Here is a 17,500-nt window from a genome sequence, read left to right on the forward strand (position 1 = left end):
AAACAAAAACATGACCACCGAACACCACGCCTCCTCCTCTTCCTCCTCTTCTTCTTCTTCTTCCTGTTCTTCTTGCTCTTCCTCCTCCTCTTCATCTTCTTCTTTCTCCTCCTCCACCTCTTCTTCCTCTTCCTCCTCTTCCTCTGCTTCTTCTTCCTCCTCCTCTTCTGTTTCCTCTTCTTCATCTTCTTCTTCCTCCTCCTCTTCTTCTTGTTCTTCTTTTTCTTTTTGTTCCTGTTCCTCCTCCTCCTCTTTATCTTCTTCTTCCTCCTCCCCCTCCTCTTCTGCTTCCTCTTCTTCCTCCTCTTCATCTTCTTCTTCCTCCTCCTCCACCTCTTCTTCCTCTTCCTCCTCTTCCTTTTCTTCTTCTTCCTCTTCCTCTTCTTCCTCCTCCTCCTCTTCTTCCTCTTCTTCCTCCTCCTCTTCCTCTTCTTCTTCTTCCTCCTCTTCCTCTTCTTTTTCCTCCTCCTCCTCCTCCTCCTCCTCCTCCTCCTCTTCTTCCTCCTCCTCCTCCTCTTCCTCTTCTTCCTCTTCTTCCTCTTCCTCCTCTTCCTCCTCCTCCTCCTCTTCCTCGGCGCCACACACAGACAAGTCGAGCAGCGACGCATGCGTCTGACAGACTGCAGACACCTCAACCCCGCGAGCAGACCTGTGTGTGTGTGTGTGTGTGTGTGTGTGTGTGTGTGTGTGTGTGTGTGTGTGTGTGTGTGTGTGTGTGTGTGTGTGTTTTACAGGAGTCCAAAGCCCTGTATTTAGCCCCAATGAAAGCCCGGCAGCGGAAGCAGTGAAACGCAGCACTCGTTATTTGTTTTTTAAGAGCTTCCTCACATCATTGTCTGGCCGCGAGACCTTTCATGGCCTCTGCTATCTGTTATTAAGGTAATCTGGAGCCTCTCATTACGAACACTCCGGCCGGCTCGTCTGCAGCGGCTTTGAGGACGCGCCGCGCCGCGCCGCGCGCTTACCTCGCAAAGTTTATTTTTTGCCCGTTTTAAAAAACGGCCACCCAAGCATGGAGCGCTTCCTCCTGCGTCTGCTCATTAAAGCACCACGGAAACTTCTGCTGCCTTTATTTTGGTTTTCTTCAAATGTGTGAAGAGCACAAACAAGAGGAGGGTGGAGGAGAGGGGGGAGGAGAGAGGAGAGAGGGGAGGGTGGAGGAGAGAGGGGAGGAGGGTGGGGAGGGTGGATGAGAGAGGGGAGGGTGGAGGGTGGAGAGGGTTGTAGGTTCTGTCGCGTTTAGACGCAAGCGGACCGGAAAAAAACAACGTTGGCGACATTTTGGACCCAATGAGAGTTTTGGGAAGAAGAAAAAAAGACTTCCTACAGAAGTTTAAGCTTCTTTTTTGGGTTCTTTGGGTTCTTTGGTTCTTTGGTTCTTTGGTTCTTTGGGTTCTCCGCTCTTACGTTTTGTTTTGATCGTGATTAAGGAGCGAGCATGAAATCCTACAAATGAGCCCAAAATGTGTTTTTTTTAAGGGTTCGAGGTTCAGCGGCGTGCGACTCACAACCCTCTGGTGCGTTGGAGCACACGTTGTGTTCACATGCAGGTCCACACGTTCTCACAGAACCCGTTCACACGCTTTAATGTTTAAAAAACACTTTATTTCACTCATAGTCTGTCCTGATGTCCCTGTATCTCTCTGGCGCCTGTCCCTTTAAGACAGGTCTGCTCTGATTGGCCCGTGATAAAAATAAGGCGGACAACAAAATTATTACATCTGCAATTTTATTTTTTTTCCCTCCCCGGCTCAGACGATGACAGGATAACACGGTCGCCATCAAACACTAACTGACGATATCAAAATGCAAAAACAGGAAACTTCTATGCAGTTTGGATTCTAGTGAGCAGTTGAAGCGGCTTGTTGGGGAAAAAGTGAAGTTACACACAATTAATGCACCAACCACAAGTTATGAATCACAATCTGGTGACAGATTTTTAGCTCATGTTGCTGAATGACATCTCATGTAATAAACTATTTATGAGGAAGACGTAGATGCATACAGTTTGTTTCCCTTATTGACTCTTTGATTGTTCTTGTCGTTGTTGAAATAAGACACAAAGGATCTTTCGCTGTCCTGTCAGTCAAAGTAACAGACGGTTGTCCCGCCCCCTCACACAGACATCCTGTCCAGCCTCAACTCCACGGCGCTGTTCGGGGACCAGGACGCCGTGATGAAGGCCATCCAGGAGGCCCGGAGCATGAGGGAGCAGATCCAGAGGGAGCAGCTGCACCACCACCAGCAGCACCAGCAGCACCAGCAGCACCAGCAGCACCAGCAGCACCAGCAGCACCCGGGTCACCACAGCCTGGAGGCCAAGCTGTCGGCCCTGAGCAGCATGGCGCTGAACAACGGCAACAAGGTGAGCAAAGACGCACAGGCCTCGCGGCACCTCCTGCGGCGCCTCGTGCCGCGCCTCGTGCGGCGCCTCATGCGGCGCCTCATGCGGCCTCAAGTGGCGCTTCCTGCGGCACCTCCGGTGGCCTCGTGCGGCCTCCTGCAGCACTTCCTGTGGCGCCTCATGTGGCCTCCTGCGGCGCCTCCTGCGGTGCCTCCTGCGGTGCCTCCTGCGGCCTCATGTGGCCTAGTGCGGCGCCTCGTGCGGCGCCTCGTGCGGCGCCTCGTGCGGCGCCTCGTGCGGCGCCTCGTGCGGCGCCTCGTGCGGCGCCTCGTGCGGCGCCTCGTGCGGCGCCTCGTGCGGCGCCTCGTGCGGCTAAAACTACAAACGATATGTCTCATCACATAAACATTACAGTACAAAATGCATTCAATAAAACCATCTCGTGCAGGAGCTTTGTCGTGTTATTGGACGAGTTCCTCGTTGAAGTTCCACTACGTTTCCTTCAGTGAAAGAAGTGGATGCGTCTCGTGAGCAGCACAGTGACGTGTAACGCTGCTCTCTGCTTTACTTTCACTCGTGTTTCCTTCACTCCGTCTGACAGATCTCCACTCAGCTCCATCGGCAGATGATGTTCAGTGTCGTTTGGCTCTCGAGTGCTTCTCTCCTCTTTCCTCTCTCCTCCCTTCTCTCCTTTCCTCTCTCCTCTCTCCTCTTCTCTCCTCTCGTCTCTCCTCTCCTCTCTCCTCTCTCTCCTCTCCTCTCTCCTCCCTTCTCTCCTCTCTCCTCTCTCCTCCCTTCTCTCCTTTCCTCTCTCCTCTCTCCTCTTCTCTCCTCTCGTCTCTCCTCTCCTCTCTCCTCTCTCTTCTCTCCTCTCTCCTTTCTCCTCTCTCCTCTTCTCTCCTCTCGTCTCTCCTCTCCTCTCTCTCCTCTCTCCTCTCTCCTCTCTCCTCCCTTCTCTCCTTTCCTCTCTCCTCTCTCCTCTTCTCTCCTCTCGTCTCTCCTCTCCTCTCTCCTCTCTCTTCTCTCCTCTCTCCTTTCTCCTCTCTCCTCTACTCTCTCTCCTCTCTCCTTTCTCCTCTCTCCTCTCCTCTCTCCTCTTCTTTCCTCTCTCCTCTCTCCTCTCCTCTCCTCTCTCCTCTCTCCTCTCTCCTCTATCCTTTCTCCTCTCTCCTCTCCTCTCTCTCCTCTCTCCTTTCTCCTCTCTCCTCTCCTCTCTCCTCTCTCCTCTTCTTTCCTCTCTCCTCTCTCCTCTCCTCTCTCCTCTCTCCTCTCTCCTCTCCTCTCTCCTCTCTCCTCTCTCCTCTCCTCTCTCCTCTCTCCTCTCTCCTCTCCACGGCCACCCAGAAGCCCACAGCTTTGAAGACAGAGCAGCTGGGCCAATGACAAGTGATGGATTTTGGCGTGTGTGTGTGTGTGTTTGAATGTGTGTGTGTGTGTGTGTGTGTGTGTGTGTGTGTGTGTGTGTGTGTGTGTGTGTGTGTGTGTGTGTGTGTGTGTGTGTGTAATGGAGTCCAGCTCTCCACTAGTCCTGGAGGGGGATCCCGGCTTCGGGATTTTAGCCCAATTAAAGGGTCTTTCTCTGGGAAGGCCCCCCCCCCCTCCTCCCCCTCTTCTTCCCCCCCCCCTCCCCCCCCACCGGGCTAAAAGGAGGGTCTTTGTACCAGCGTCTCATGTCCAGCGGGACATCCATCTTCCAAAACATCTTCAATCAGCCTGATGAGCCATCGAAGGATCAGACGTTCAGTAAAACAGTGACGAGACGCTCCTGCACGGTCCATCCCATGTGAGGAAGAGGAGGAGGAGGAAGATGAGGAGGATGGGGAGGAGGAGAGGAGCTCATGAATATTTTAGGGGTGGAGACTTTGAACCCAGCCAACCCCAAGTAGGTCATGATTGGTGCACTCCAAGGGTTCGCTGTTTTGAATTTTTTTATTTTTATTTTTATTTTTTTTGGACTTGTTTGCTCCTCATCTTCAGGAGGAAAAACATCCCCCAAAAACTAAATCTTTGCTGTACTTCTCCTGAGTCCCAAGTTGACTCTTCAGAGTCATTATGCTGGTAAACACTGAGACTCGTGCATATCAATTAAACACGCCTTGAATAATAAATGCTTTATTCACACTTCAGTTCAGTTCCTGCTGCAGGTTCGCCGGGAAAAAAATTTCCCGCAAACGTTCCCAAATAAGTAAAAAAAAGATCTTTTTAAAATTGTTATTTATTCTGCAGGCGACATGAGTCAAGGTGAGAGAGCTTTCAAGCTTACTCTCAACTTTACAAGAACAACACAAAGCCGTTCATGCGGCTCATAAAACCCGTTTGGAAAGTCTGAAAGTCTGAAAGTCTGAAAGTCTGAAAGTCATTGTTTCCGGTCGGGACGACGGCCTCCTGCTTGTTGTCGGTTTGTTACTCGTTACCTAACAACAGCAACACAAAGAGACACAAAGAGACACAAAGACTCCTTCTCTCCACTTTGAATACACAACTCTTTCTTTCTTGTGTGTGTTTCTTCTTCTTCCTCCTCTTTTTCCTCTTTTTTTTCCTCCTCTTCTTCCTCCTCTTCTTCTTCCTCCTGCCCTTCTTGATCCTCTTCCTCTTCATCCTCTTCTTCTTCTTCCTCATCCTCTTCCTTCTTCCTCCTCTTCTCATCCTCCTCTTCTTCTCTTCCTCTTCCTCTTCTCCTCCTCTTCCTCTCCTCCTCTTCTCTCTGTCTTAAACAATCCATGGATGCAACCAGCTGGATGGAGGCAGCGTGACTCAGCTGCTCCACCTCCAGACCATCTCTCTCTCTCTCTCTCTCTCTCTCTCTCTCTCTCTCTCTCTCTCTCTCTCTCTCTCTCTCTCTCTCTCTCTCTCTCTCTCCTCTCTAAACTGTATTTGTGTGTGTGTTGTTTTGTGTACCATATAAATGTGTCACACAACCCTCTGAGGGGCTTTTCAAGCTCTTCTTACGACATCGACCAGCGCAGCAGATCAGGACGAGACAACTGCTGCTCATGCAGCGCCGCCGCGTCTTGAATGTTGCAGCTATTTATTGAGTCTGACCCTGTGTGTGTGTGTGTGTGTGTGTGTGTGTGTGTGTGTGTGTGTGTGTGTGTGTGTGTGTGTTTTTGTTTTTTTAGCTTTTCTGTTTGGGTATTTTTGTCCCCCGGCTTTCATTTCAAGCACAGACGACATAGACATTTCCTTCAGAGCTGAAAGTGATCCTTTTGTGTGTGTGTGTGTGTGTGTGTGTGTGTGTGTGTGTGTGTGTGTGTGTGTGTGTGTGTGTCCTGGCGCTGCTTTGGCCTGAGCCATGTTAATGTCATTATAGCTGGTGTACAGACGAGAGGCCGGGCCAGTTAGTGGCATTGTTGAGTATCACCTTACGCTTACGTTGCTTCCAGCTGGCCTGCGGCTGCCAAGCGCTCACTGAAATAGCCGTGTGTGTGTGTGTGTGTGTGTGTGTGTGTGTGTGTGTGTGTGTGTGTGTGTGTGTGTGTGTGTGTGTGTGTGTGTGTGTGTGTGTGTGTGTGTGTGTGTGTGTGTGTGTGTGTGTGTGTGTGTGTGCAGGAAGAAAAAAACCTTGTGCGCTGCTGTTTTTGTTCATATCCAAACACAGAACTCTCCCTGAAAGCCACACAAAAAGATGTTTTTTGAGGGACGATCACGTCACTCAGACGACATGTTTTAGATGTAAAATATCAGCTGTGTGTAGAATATGGATTTATAGATCATAAGTCTGAACTTTAAAGCGCTCACAGCGCCGCACAGGAGCCTGTAAAAAGATAATTTACTGCTTTGAACCACGAGGACTTTACTTTATGGGCTTCCATAGAACATGTTGGATTATTATTATTATGAGATAGAAAGTCAAAATTATGAGATAAAAAGTCAAAATTATGAGATAAAAAGTAATTATTAGGAGATAAAAAGTCATAATTATGAAATAAAAAGTAATTATTAGGAGATAAAAAGTAATTATTAGGAGATAAAAAGTCATAATTATGAGATAAAAAGTCAAAATTATGAGATAAAAAGTAATTATTAGGAGATAAAAAATAATTATTAGGAGATTAAAAAGTCATAATCATGAGATAAAAAGTAATTATTAGGAGATAAAAAGTAATTATTAGGAGATTAAAAAGTCATAATTAGGATATAAAAAGTCATAATTAGGAGATAAAAAATAATTATTAGGAGATAAAAAAGTAATTATTAGGAGATAAAAAGTCATAATTAGGAGATAAAAAGTAATTATTAGGAGATAAAAAGTCATAATTAGGATATAAAAAGTCATAATTAGGAGATAAAAAATAATTATTAGGAGATAAAAAAGTAATTATTAGGAGATAAAAAGTCATAATTAGGAGATAAAAAGTAATTATTAGGAGATAAAAAGTCATAATTAGGAGATAAAAAGTAATTATTAGGATATAAAAAGTCATAATTAGGAGATAAAAAATAATTATTAGGAGATAAAAAAGTAATTATTAGGAGATAAAAAGTCATAATTAGGAGATAAAAAGTAATTATTAGGAGATAAAAAGTCATAATTAGGAGATAACGAGTTGAAAAATGAATGAATTCAAGTGAAACAGCTCAACACCTCCAGCAGAGCGGTCAGCTGATCTCTCGCCTTCACCAGATGAAAACATGAAAACTAGAAAGCGGTTCATATAAATGTGAACAAAGCGACAGAAGGTGCTGCGTGAAGCCGTGAAGGTCAACGCGCTTCAGCCAAACAAAACATCTCACTGAGGAGAAGAAACTTTGATCCACAAAACAGTTTCACTCTTTTCACCCTAAATAGTTTAAAAGTCAAACGTTTAGCCGCTCGGCTCACTTCTTCTTCTACACAACGCTGGAGAGAGAGACTGCAGCGGCGAGGAGGGAGGAAATGGTTGTATAGAAGCTGGTGTCGCCTCAGACGCTGCTGGTTCTGATTAAAGGTCACGAGACGCCTGAATGATACACATTATGATAATGAACAGCAGCTCACTGGCACCTGCAAATAGACCGTTCAGCGTCTACGACTCTGGAGGGGGGAGGAGGAGGAGGAGGAGGAGGAGGAGGAGGAGGAGGAGGAGGAGGAGGAGGGAGGAGGGAGGAGGAGGAGGAGGAGAGGTGGCGGCGTTCAGGGCTATGAATAGGAGGAATGGTGAGAAGGAGGAGGGATGACAGACAGCTCTATCGGGCACACGGCGAAAGTCTGAAGAAGGAAAGAGAGTGACGATGAAGAGAGGAAGAGGAGGAGGAGGAAGAGGGAGGGGGGGTGTAGCTTGATTGGTCGGGTGGAGACAGTAAATGGTTTTGGGTCAGCTGGAGGCGCCGGGCGAGTTGTAACCGTGGTCATGACCTCAGTTCGGTGAGGATAACAAATGAGATTAAAAGTCAAAATTATGAGATAAAAATGTAAAATTATGAGATAAAAAGTCAAAGTTATGAGATTAAAAATCAAAGTTATGAGATAAAAATTAAAAAGTCAAAATTATAACATAAAAATTCATTATTATGAGATAACAAGTAATTATTATAGATAAAACAGTCTGAAGAAGGAAAGAGAGAGAGTGAAGATGAAGAAAATAGGAGGAGGAAGAGGAGGAAGAGGAGGAGGAGGAGGGGGGTGTAGCTTGATCGGTCGGGTGGAGACAGTAAATGGTTTTGGGTCAGCTGGAGGCTTTGGGCGAGTTGTAACCGTGGTCATGACCTCAGTTCGGTTCGGATAACAAACACAAAATATTAAAAAAGCTCTGATGTTCAGAGTGTCGCGGCGAGGCGAGTCGGGCTTCTCTGTTAAATTAATAAATGTACATTCAGCAGAAATATGAATGAACGCGACGTCGGGTTTGTGTCTCTGGTTCCTGTGAGCGGCACTTCCTGTTTGACTCCACAGGTTTAATCAGTTGCTTGTTTAATTCATTTGGTCCTTGATTCATCAACGCTTTTGTTTGCCTCCGATCGCGCCGCGCGTTAGCTTAGCATCGTGTGATATCCAGCGCAGCGTGCGGCGAGGTGTGTGTGTTTTCTGCGTGTCTGAAGGCCTTTGGAGAGACTCGACAGCGGCACCTGGAAGAGCCTTGACTTTTATTAAGCAGGAAATTCCTCCGCTTGTGGAGACAAAAGCCTTCAGAGGAAGCACAACGCAGCCGTCTGCACGAATCACACGGGGAGTCGTGAAAAGAAAGAAAGAAAATGCTAAAAAGTCTGTAATGCTGCTCCAGAAGGCAGCGGTCCAGCATCGAACCCGCGGGCCAAACCTATTTCAATCCTGCCTAAACAAAGCAAAGACAGCTCCTTATTGCGTTCGCCGCAAGAACTTTAAAGTCCACCAAAGTCGACCGACCGCACGGAGTGTTTGCACATCCTGACCCGGTTCTGCTGCTCATCTGCATGTTGGATCAGTGCTCCTCTGCTGCTGCTCCCTCCTGCTGTTTCCAGAACTTTGACTCGACTGTGCGTTAGCTTTCCATCCTCTCCTCCCGTTGGTTTCATCTCTCTAGCTCGCTAGCTAGCTAGCTGCATCCGATAGCGCGACAGAGCAAAACGCGAGTTTAGCTAGTTTAGCGTCTTTTCAGGAACCATAAATCACATTTTCAGACCTCCAGCTGTCATTGTCGTCGATGGGTTGTGTTGTTTAGCACTTGAAGCTTTGAAACAACACAACAAGTCATCCTTCTCTCTGGTTTCTGGTGGAGTTTTCCACTTTCTATCTCCCTGCGTCTCTCTTTCCTTTAGTCCTTTGTTAGGCGGTTGTTTCCTGCGGTGGGCATGGCGCTGCCCCGGCACATGTTCTGTGGTGGGCCTGATTACAGCCCTGCCGTAGTGCTGACATTGGCCCGCGTCGACTCCTCATCTATAAACACACACACACACACGAGCGCACACGCACACACACACACACACACGTATGTACGCATACGCGCCGGCCCTTAAGTTCCACCGACGCTGCCAGCGGCTACCGCGGCATGACTTCACCCGGCAACCATTCCTCTGCGTCAAACAAAATGCCTCTGTCACCAGAAAGAGGAGGAGAGCCGAGAGGGAGGGAGGGAGGGAAGGGGACGAGGAGAGGAGGAGAGGAGAGGAGGAGGAGTGTGGATGTGCGGTAGCTTTGCGGAGGGTTCGATGTTTTCCACCACAGTTTGGGAGCGTGGTGGGGTAATTTTAGCTGTGAGGGCCTCGAGGGCCGGCGGCGCGTTGAAGCCATTTGTCTCCGAATCAGAAGACTCCGTCGATTATCTCCCATCGCGACTCGCTCGCCCTCCGATACCGTCACATCCACACCAAGCGCCCACTTCTCTGGACTCTCCTCCTTCGTGCGATCGTCCCAGTCGTCCCCAGTTGACCCAGTTGACCCAGTTCAAGAGGGCATCATCTCCAGGGTTGCAAAATTCCGGGAATATTCAAAATTGGGAACTTTCTACGGGAATTAACGGGAATTAAAAGTATATAATTTAGACCTCTCTCTGGCTGCAGTACCGCTCTTGGCCTCTACGCAACTCGGCGCTCTCACACTTGCCAAAGGGCTGAAACATTGAGACGCAACACTGATGACAAAAACGTCAAAAACAACAGAACGTTTTATGTTTACGTTCATGTTTCTGCAGACGATGTTTCCAACCAGCTGCATTGCAGCTGAGCTCGGCGTTTATAGTCTTGTTCTCAACTACGTTTAAGTTTCCTGTTAAATGCTTTTGCAAAAAAACGTTACCACATTTTTTTTTTCAAAATTCCCGAGCCCAAATTCTCGTGGAAACTTTCCGGCCCTTTGCGACCGTAATCATCTCCCATAACGTCGGTGTGTTTTGTGTCCTGTGCTGCAGGAGCGGCTGCACTACGAGACGCTGAGTCAGCACCTGGGGAAGCTCGGCGAGGACGCCGGGAAGATGGTCCACCGAGTCATCGACCTGACCAGACCAGAAGATCTGGACGGTGAGCGCCCCGCCCTCTTCTTCCTCTCTTTTCTACCTCTTAAACTTGTTTTGTTCTCTTGCTTCTCTTGTCTGATTCTTGCGCTCCTCATTTCTGGGAGCTAACAATGCTAATAATGCTAATCACCAAGACAAACAGGAAATGGAAAGCTAGAGGGATCCCCTGAGGAAAGAGTTGCTGCAGCTTTTCAGGAGCGGCGTCTCGGTTTAAAAGCAGTCACTTCCTGTTCAGACTAAATTGGTACCAGGGACCCATAACTCTGCGGCCCCACGGCGAAGAGGCCCCGCTTCTGGTGTTGGGTTGTTCAGAAAACCCCGCAATAAAGAAGAAAGCGTCTTCCAGAGAGCCTGAACTCGCAGGTATTCAGGGAACACAAATATTTATTGTGCTCTTCAGGACGCGCCGGTGAAGGACGCCCTCGACGGCTAAACAGACCGTTCAACGTCAACACTTTGCGCTCTTGAACAATTTAGTTATTTTTCCCGGCAAGTACACGACAAGAGGGCTGAATCCTGCCGCTTGTCTTTTTTTTTTCTCCCCACGACGAGTGTTTGTGACACAAGATCCCACCCAGGAAGTATGCAAACACGAGCAGGCCAAAGTCTGTGCTCGCCAACGAAGTTTAATGCACATAAGAATCCTCAAGTTTTATAAGATATAAGATAAAATAAGATAATCCTTTATTAGTCCTGCAGTGGGGAAATTGCGGGATTACAGCGGCAGTGCACACATATTAAGACACATATTAAGTAAAAAGATCAAGTAAAATGAATAAAAAACCTAATTAAAAACACTAAAGAAGACGACAACAGCGATATTAAATATACAAAAGGAGTAAAAACAAGAAATGAAAAGTGGCCAAAAGTGATTAAAGTGTTTGTGTACTGTGAGCTTGTTATGCAGCCGGACAGCAGCGAGAAGGAAGGACTTTCAGCTAACTATAGCGCTACAGAGCAAAGCGCTAGTTTAGCTAGTTTAGCGTCTTTTCAGGAATTACAGTTTTCTCCAACGAATGATTTCTATAACGAATGATAGCCAGACTTCTCTTACGAGCAGTGACCAGACGCTGACTTGGCGTTGGAGTTGTTGTGTTACTCTCAACCCACCTGTTACCCATAAAGCACCAGTGTTTACAGGCGGCGAGGAGCGCTCATTGTGGTTTACTTTAGAACGAGAGCGCTAAACACAGCAGCGCGGGCCCTGAGATACCATCATGTGTGTTAGTGGGAGCAAGAACCCCCGTCACACTTTTGTTAAACTTATGTTATACATCCCCCTCCCCTGAGGATCAAGGGTCGAGGGAAACAAACAGGAAGGACTCGTCCACATGCAGCGCGGCATATTGCAGCGTTTGCTTCCGAGCGTGTGAAGTGTGACGGACGAGCACGCGCACAACGTTGTTCCCTTTGTGTGTCCCTGCAGGCAGCAGCATCACGGAGGCCAGGGTGTTCAGGGAGGCGCGCGGCAGGAACAACGCCGAGCCGCACATCAAGAGGCCCATGAACGCCTTCATGGTGTGGGCCAAAGACGAGAGGAGGAAGATCCTGCAGACCTTCCCCGACATGCACAACTCCAACATCAGCAAGATCCTCGGTGAGATATTCATGTGTGTTTGAAAGGAGGAAGCGTTCAACCTTCTGCTTCTTGGAGGGTTGTTCATATTATATTTGGTTCATATGTAACTGGGACACTCAGAGAGACGTTGAGTATTCGTCTCTGTGATCGATCGAGTGATCAGGTAGAAAGTTGCTCTTGCTTTACCACGGAGCAAGAGGAAATATACCAAATAGAAAGTAAGACGCCACGACCAGTTGGTTTCCTTTTTGAATAATCTTTGTTTTAATCGCTTCAATCGCATAAAAAAACTTGAGTTTCCTGAGTTGGGACATAGAATCCAGGTGAAAATGTGTTTAAACCAATCTATTGAAGAGTGTGTTTTTATTTTATGGCATCAACACCTTAGAGACACACACACACAAGTCATCAGCAAACAGCATCATCCTCCCGCTGTCTCGTTGAGAGACGCTCCGTCTTTGACGGTTGAAGGTACTCAGACCTGGACGTGGTTCTTGAGGACGTGGTTCTTGAGGACGTGGTTCTAGGTGTCTTGGTTCTTGAGGACGTGGTTCTTGAGGACGTGGTTCTTGAGGACGTGGTTCTTGAGGATGTGGTTCTTGAGGACGTGGTTCTTGAGGACGTGGTTCTTGAGGATGTGGTTCTTGAGGATGTGGTTCTTGAGGACGTGGTTCTTGAGGACGTGGTTCTTGAGGATGTGGTTCTTGAGGACGTGGTTCTAGGTGTCTTGGTTCTTGGTGTCGGCCTCTCCGCTCACCTGGTTGCGCCTCCATCTTCTACAGTTCGAGGGCTCTACTGCTAGACTATAAGACTATAAGACGGACTATAAGAAGGACTAGTTTAGCTAGCTTCCTGCATTCATTTAATGTGTCGTTCATGCAAACGTTTCTCAGACAGAATCCTGTTTCAAGTCGGATTTGCACGTCCTCATCATGAAGGATAGTCGTGTTGGGAATTGTTCGATTGAAAGTGTAAATATTGGCAGAAAGTTCCTGTTTGCTGACATTATCATCCAGACGTTCATCAAGTGGCGATATAGGAGCGGAAGGCAGGATCTAAAGTGCACGGTTGTGTACGTGACCGCATGTGTACAATGCATGTCTCTCCAACGTACTAACACAGCTGGACTTTGGGGGAGTGTGTGGCAGGCTTAACAAAACACAACCAAAGAAAACACTGTTTCCTGTGCAACAAAAGTACACGGCTAGTTTGTGATAAACCTTAATAAACAGAAGGCGCAGTGTGTATAATCACAGCGCTTTGCAGATGTGCTGCGTTCCAGCGCTAATGGGCCCGGCCACTTGTTCAGGAGGTCCTCTCACCGGGGAAACAGGAAGTACACAATGCATCATTCTTCTTGAGCCGAGTGTCATCCGCTGGGTTTAAAGACCCGATGGTGTCTGTTCATACGACAACATCCTTTATAAAAGAATCACCAGACACACCAACGTTTTCAAGGTTGAACCGAGGCTCTGTCACGCTGTGACGGTACGTTAGCATTGTTAGCCTCTATTGTACCACAAATTCCACTTGAAATAGTGTTAAAAAAGCATACCGATGCCTATTTCCGTGGGTTGTGTGAGTCCCCAGATGGAGGACTGTATGAATGCGTTGTGTATTGAGTGTATCGGTCCATGACAGAAACTCCAGGGACACTTTCCCATCAGTCCGCCCGTGATGTGGACTATACGGCACTCATTGAAGGCCGAGGTCTAAAGCCACCGCTAGATACACATCCCGAGATGCATGTCCATGTCATTAGAAGCTTCAAGGATTAAGTAACTTTAAAATCGGTCCTGGCAGCCGGTGTCGAGCGGCGAGCGCTGGACTGGTATGTTTACTCCTTCTCGTCATTGTCTGTACTCTCGCTGCTGCATTTTGTACCAGAGGAAGTTTGTTCACTTGAGGCCTTGAGCAGGCCAGTGAGTCGGGTTTCACAGTAATCCAGCCGTGAGAAGAGAAAGACGTCTTACTCTTGAGATGTTTCTCAGATGGAATGTGCGATACGGCGAATATGTTTTTGAAAAGCAGGGTCAAGAGTCAACCGTCGACTTTGAAACGCCGGCTCGATTGTGCGGCTCGATTACCTCGGTGACTCAAGGTTTTCCTTCTTTTCACATCGGATCCTATTAAAAGAAAAGTCAATTTCATCATTTGATCTTGGAGTGTGTTTACTGATAGTTCCCTCAGCGGTTAGCTCTCATCCAAACACACGGTCCAAAACATTAAAAGTGAGCAAAATATGTTCACCCTGCTGTGTCCCTGAGTAGCAGCTGGGGTGTCAGGATGCACTCAGTCAGCAGGCAGTCCATTGGTGGTATGAAACAGGTAGAAAAAGGTGTTTTGAGAAAGTGCCACCATCACAGATCCTTTTACATGCTGCCAGAGCTGGTCACCCAAACGTATTAGGCAGTTTGCTGCTGCAGATTGGGAGATTATCCGTGGACAGACGCAGAGGTGCACACTCACTCACTCACAGAAAACTATATTTTTCGACCAGGATCTCGCTGGAAAGGCATGACCAACCAGGAGAAGCAGCCGTACTACGAGGAGCAGGCCCACCTGAGCAAGATCCACTTGGAGAAGTATCCCAACTACAAGTACAAGCCGCGGCCCAAGAGGACCTGCATCATCGACGGCAAGAAGCTGCGCATCGGCGAGTACAAGCAGATGATGCGCTCACGGCGTCAGGAGATGAGGCAGTTCTTCGTGGGGTGAGTTTGAAAGTCATGAAAATTTGGCTAAAAGTCTGGAAGTTTGGGTGAAACAGGAATTTGGTTAAAAGTCAAGAAATTTGGTTAAAAGTCAAGAAATTTGATTAAAAGTCATTTAAATTTGGTGAAAAGTCAAGAAATTGGATTAAAAGTCAAGAAATTGGATTAAAAGTCAAGAATTTTGGTTTAAAGTCAAGAATTGTGATTTAAAGTCAAGAAATTTGATTAAAAGTCATTTAAATTTGGTTAAAAGTCAAGAAATTTGGTTAAAAGTCAGTAAATTTGGTGAAAAGTCCTGGAAATTTAATTCAGTCCTGGAAAAGTCATTGACATTTGGTTGAAAGTCTTGAAAATTTGGTTTAAAGTCAATTAAAAGTCAATTATATTGTATGCAGTCAGTGGAGGAGGGAGGGGGGGTGGCCTCGTCCTAATGGGAACCAGCATGGCTGTTCACAGCATCCCAGTGGCTTCAGATGGATTCACCAGCAGCTTTGAACACGAGTGATTTTTAATCGCTCGTCATTTATTAAATTAGGACGCCGGCCGCTTGCGGGCGGTGGAATTGGACGCAGACAGAAACGGTGGAATATGAAATATAAGCAGATGTTTGAGAGGGAAACGCGAGCGAGGCCGACGTCACAGGCCCGATGCCACATCTACTGTGTGTGGTCAACACACACACACACACACACACACACACACACAAAGGGCCTGGTCTTTCCATCAAAGCTGACTCAAACAGCTAGCGGGAGCCAGTTCACATCCAGCTGCTGCGCTGCGCCGGAGCTCAACCGTGTTTGTTTTAAAGCGTTTCATGTGAGAATGAGTCGAGAGCGACGGCGGTAACTGTTCCAGGAGGCGGAGGAGGGAAAAGCGACAGCAACGTTCCTGCTTCTCGTCTCCTGCGAGCGGCCGGAGGGCTCGTCCTCTGTGAGCGGCGAGCGTTCACAGCCGCTCGCTCTCTTTGCTAGCGGCTAACCAGCCGACGCGTCGGGACGCGCCCGGCTAGCGGAGAGGCGTCACGTTGACTCGCGTGTTCCCAAAGCGCTTCGTTTAAAGAAGGTTTTGAGTCACCGGCGTCTGATCCGACGTCCATCCGATAAAAAGGATTAAGGGCGATATAAACTCTCACAACTACGACTGCAACTGGCCACGCGGCTGCATCGGCGGACTCGTTTTGGTTTATGGTTCCCGCCTTTTTCATACGGCAGAACAGCAGGTGGCGCAACGACTGTTTAGAGTCGACGTTCACGATATCTCCCTCCAGGAATTCACCTCCACCTGCGTGTCCTGACGGGTTTTATAAATGCTCATATTTGTGGACCTTCAGCCAAACGTTCTCCAACAGGATCCATTGTTCCTGTTTCTGCTGTGGCTTTTAAAAACAGAGGTATGATGCTGTGAAGCCGGACATGAGAGACTCAGAAAGGACGTGGTTAGCGGACCAATCACAGCCTTGCAAGCTTGCGTAGCTTTGACGGATAGTCAGACATTTTGGGCGACGCACACAAGCAAGCAAAATGGCCGACGGGACTACGCAAGGGGCCTTGAGGGTCTTGCGTCTCTGCGTAAAACCAGAGTATGAATCCCGTCTTAGACGTGGTCGTGTTTCTGAGCCGTCTCCACGACCATCAGACGGGTCGCTCTCGCACTTCAGGACGCTCATGACGAATCTTAACGACTCAAAGTGACACCAGAAGGTTTCCTCTAGCGCCACCGTGTGGTCGACAGCCATGACGCGAGTCCTCTGTGCTCTTCTTCTGCTGTTTCATTTCAAACGGTGCGTTCGTATTAACTCCTTCTGTCTCTTTGTGTCCTCGTTCCCTTCAAGGCCTCAGCCCCCGATGCCGCTCGGCAGCAGCCCCGTTGGCGGCGGCGGCGGCGGCGGCGGCGTCTACCCGGGCGCCATCACCATGGCCACGGCCACGCCGTCCCCGCACCTGACCTCGGACTGCTCCAGCAACTCGGCCAGCCCCGAGCCCGCCACGCCGGTCATCCAGAGCACGTACGGGCTGAAGGCCGAGCCCGGCGGCGGCGGCGGCGGCAAAAACGGCGGCGGGGTCGGAGCCCTGGACCTGCCGAGCGCCAACGGAGACGAAGACATGGACATGTACGAGGACTTTGAGGACGAGCCCAAGTCGGACTATAGCAGCGACCGCGAGACGCGGGAGGCCGTCAGCGCCAACTGAGCGCGCTCAGGGCGAGGAGGGGGCGGGGCATCAGAGCAACATGCCAGAAAAAAAGAAGAAGAAGAAGAAATAAAGCTCCTGGTTACTCAGAGACACTTTTTAAAAAAAAACACAGTTTATTATAAAGACCTGGAGGCAAACGCTCAGGGCGTGCGGCGCCCGGACACTCAGGAGCTTCTGGGACGGCGTCCTGATGGACGCCGCTTTGAGGAATCTCCTCCATCCTTCCCTCCTTCCCTCCCTCCCTCCTCCCTCGTTCCCTCCTCCCTCTCCCACAAGCAGACAACCTGAGCAGACATTCAGACACCCGACTTTCATTTTTCCTCCACTTTGACAATCTCTTGATTGGAGGGAAAGGACGCGAGGATGCAAGGACGCGAGGATGCAAGGACGCGAGGATGCAAGGACGCTGTGTGGTTTGCAGAGAGCGAGCGTTGTGACTCATCAGGAATTGGTCTTCAGCTATTTGGTCTTAATGTTTAAGGAGTGATTTAGTTTTTATCAGTATGTATTTTACTTTTTGTGTTTTTTTTCATTTCCTCATTATTATTTTTTGTTCTATAGACTTTTTTTTTTTTTTGGACAAACTCTGGACTGTCGCAACTTGAAATTTGAAAAGTTTTAATATAAATCCTAGCTCTTGTAATCTGATAGTCTTACTTTGTTCCTTACAGTGCATCTCCATCTTGTCGCTTCGTTACTGTTCTCTTGTTTTTATATCCAGCTCAGGTAAGATGTGCCAGCTTGTGAATGTGTTGTGTTTTCAT

At 48.2% G+C, this 17,500-nt stretch overlaps 1 protein-coding gene across 3 annotated transcripts in view; it reads left to right on the forward strand.

Moving 5' to 3' along the window:
• The window catches only part of LOC137799695 (transcription factor SOX-6-like), a 103,904-nt gene that overhangs the window by 84,703 nt on the left and 1,701 nt on the right, over positions 1-17,500 (forward strand). For all 3 annotated transcript variants that reach the window (XM_068596490.1, XM_068596492.1, XM_068596491.1), the window contains 5 exons: positions 2,124-2,365; positions 10,147-10,255; positions 11,678-11,848; positions 14,331-14,544; positions 16,376-17,500. The exon at positions 16,376-17,500 is cut by the window's right edge and continues 1,701 nt beyond it. In XM_068596490.1, coding sequence (XP_068452591.1) covers positions 2,124-2,365; positions 10,147-10,255; positions 11,678-11,848; positions 14,331-14,544; positions 16,376-16,733 — 1,094 coding nt within the window. In that variant the 3' untranslated portion in view covers positions 16,734-17,500. The remainder of the gene's footprint in view (positions 1-2,123; positions 2,366-10,146; positions 10,256-11,677; positions 11,849-14,330; positions 14,545-16,375) is intronic.

This window comes from Clinocottus analis, unplaced genomic scaffold, assembly GCF_023055335.1.
Source record: "Clinocottus analis isolate CAN_PGR_092001 unplaced genomic scaffold, fCliAna1.0.p SCAF_38, whole genome shotgun sequence".
In the NCBI taxonomy this organism is placed as follows: Eukaryota; Metazoa; Chordata; class Actinopteri; order Perciformes; family Cottidae; genus Clinocottus; species Clinocottus analis.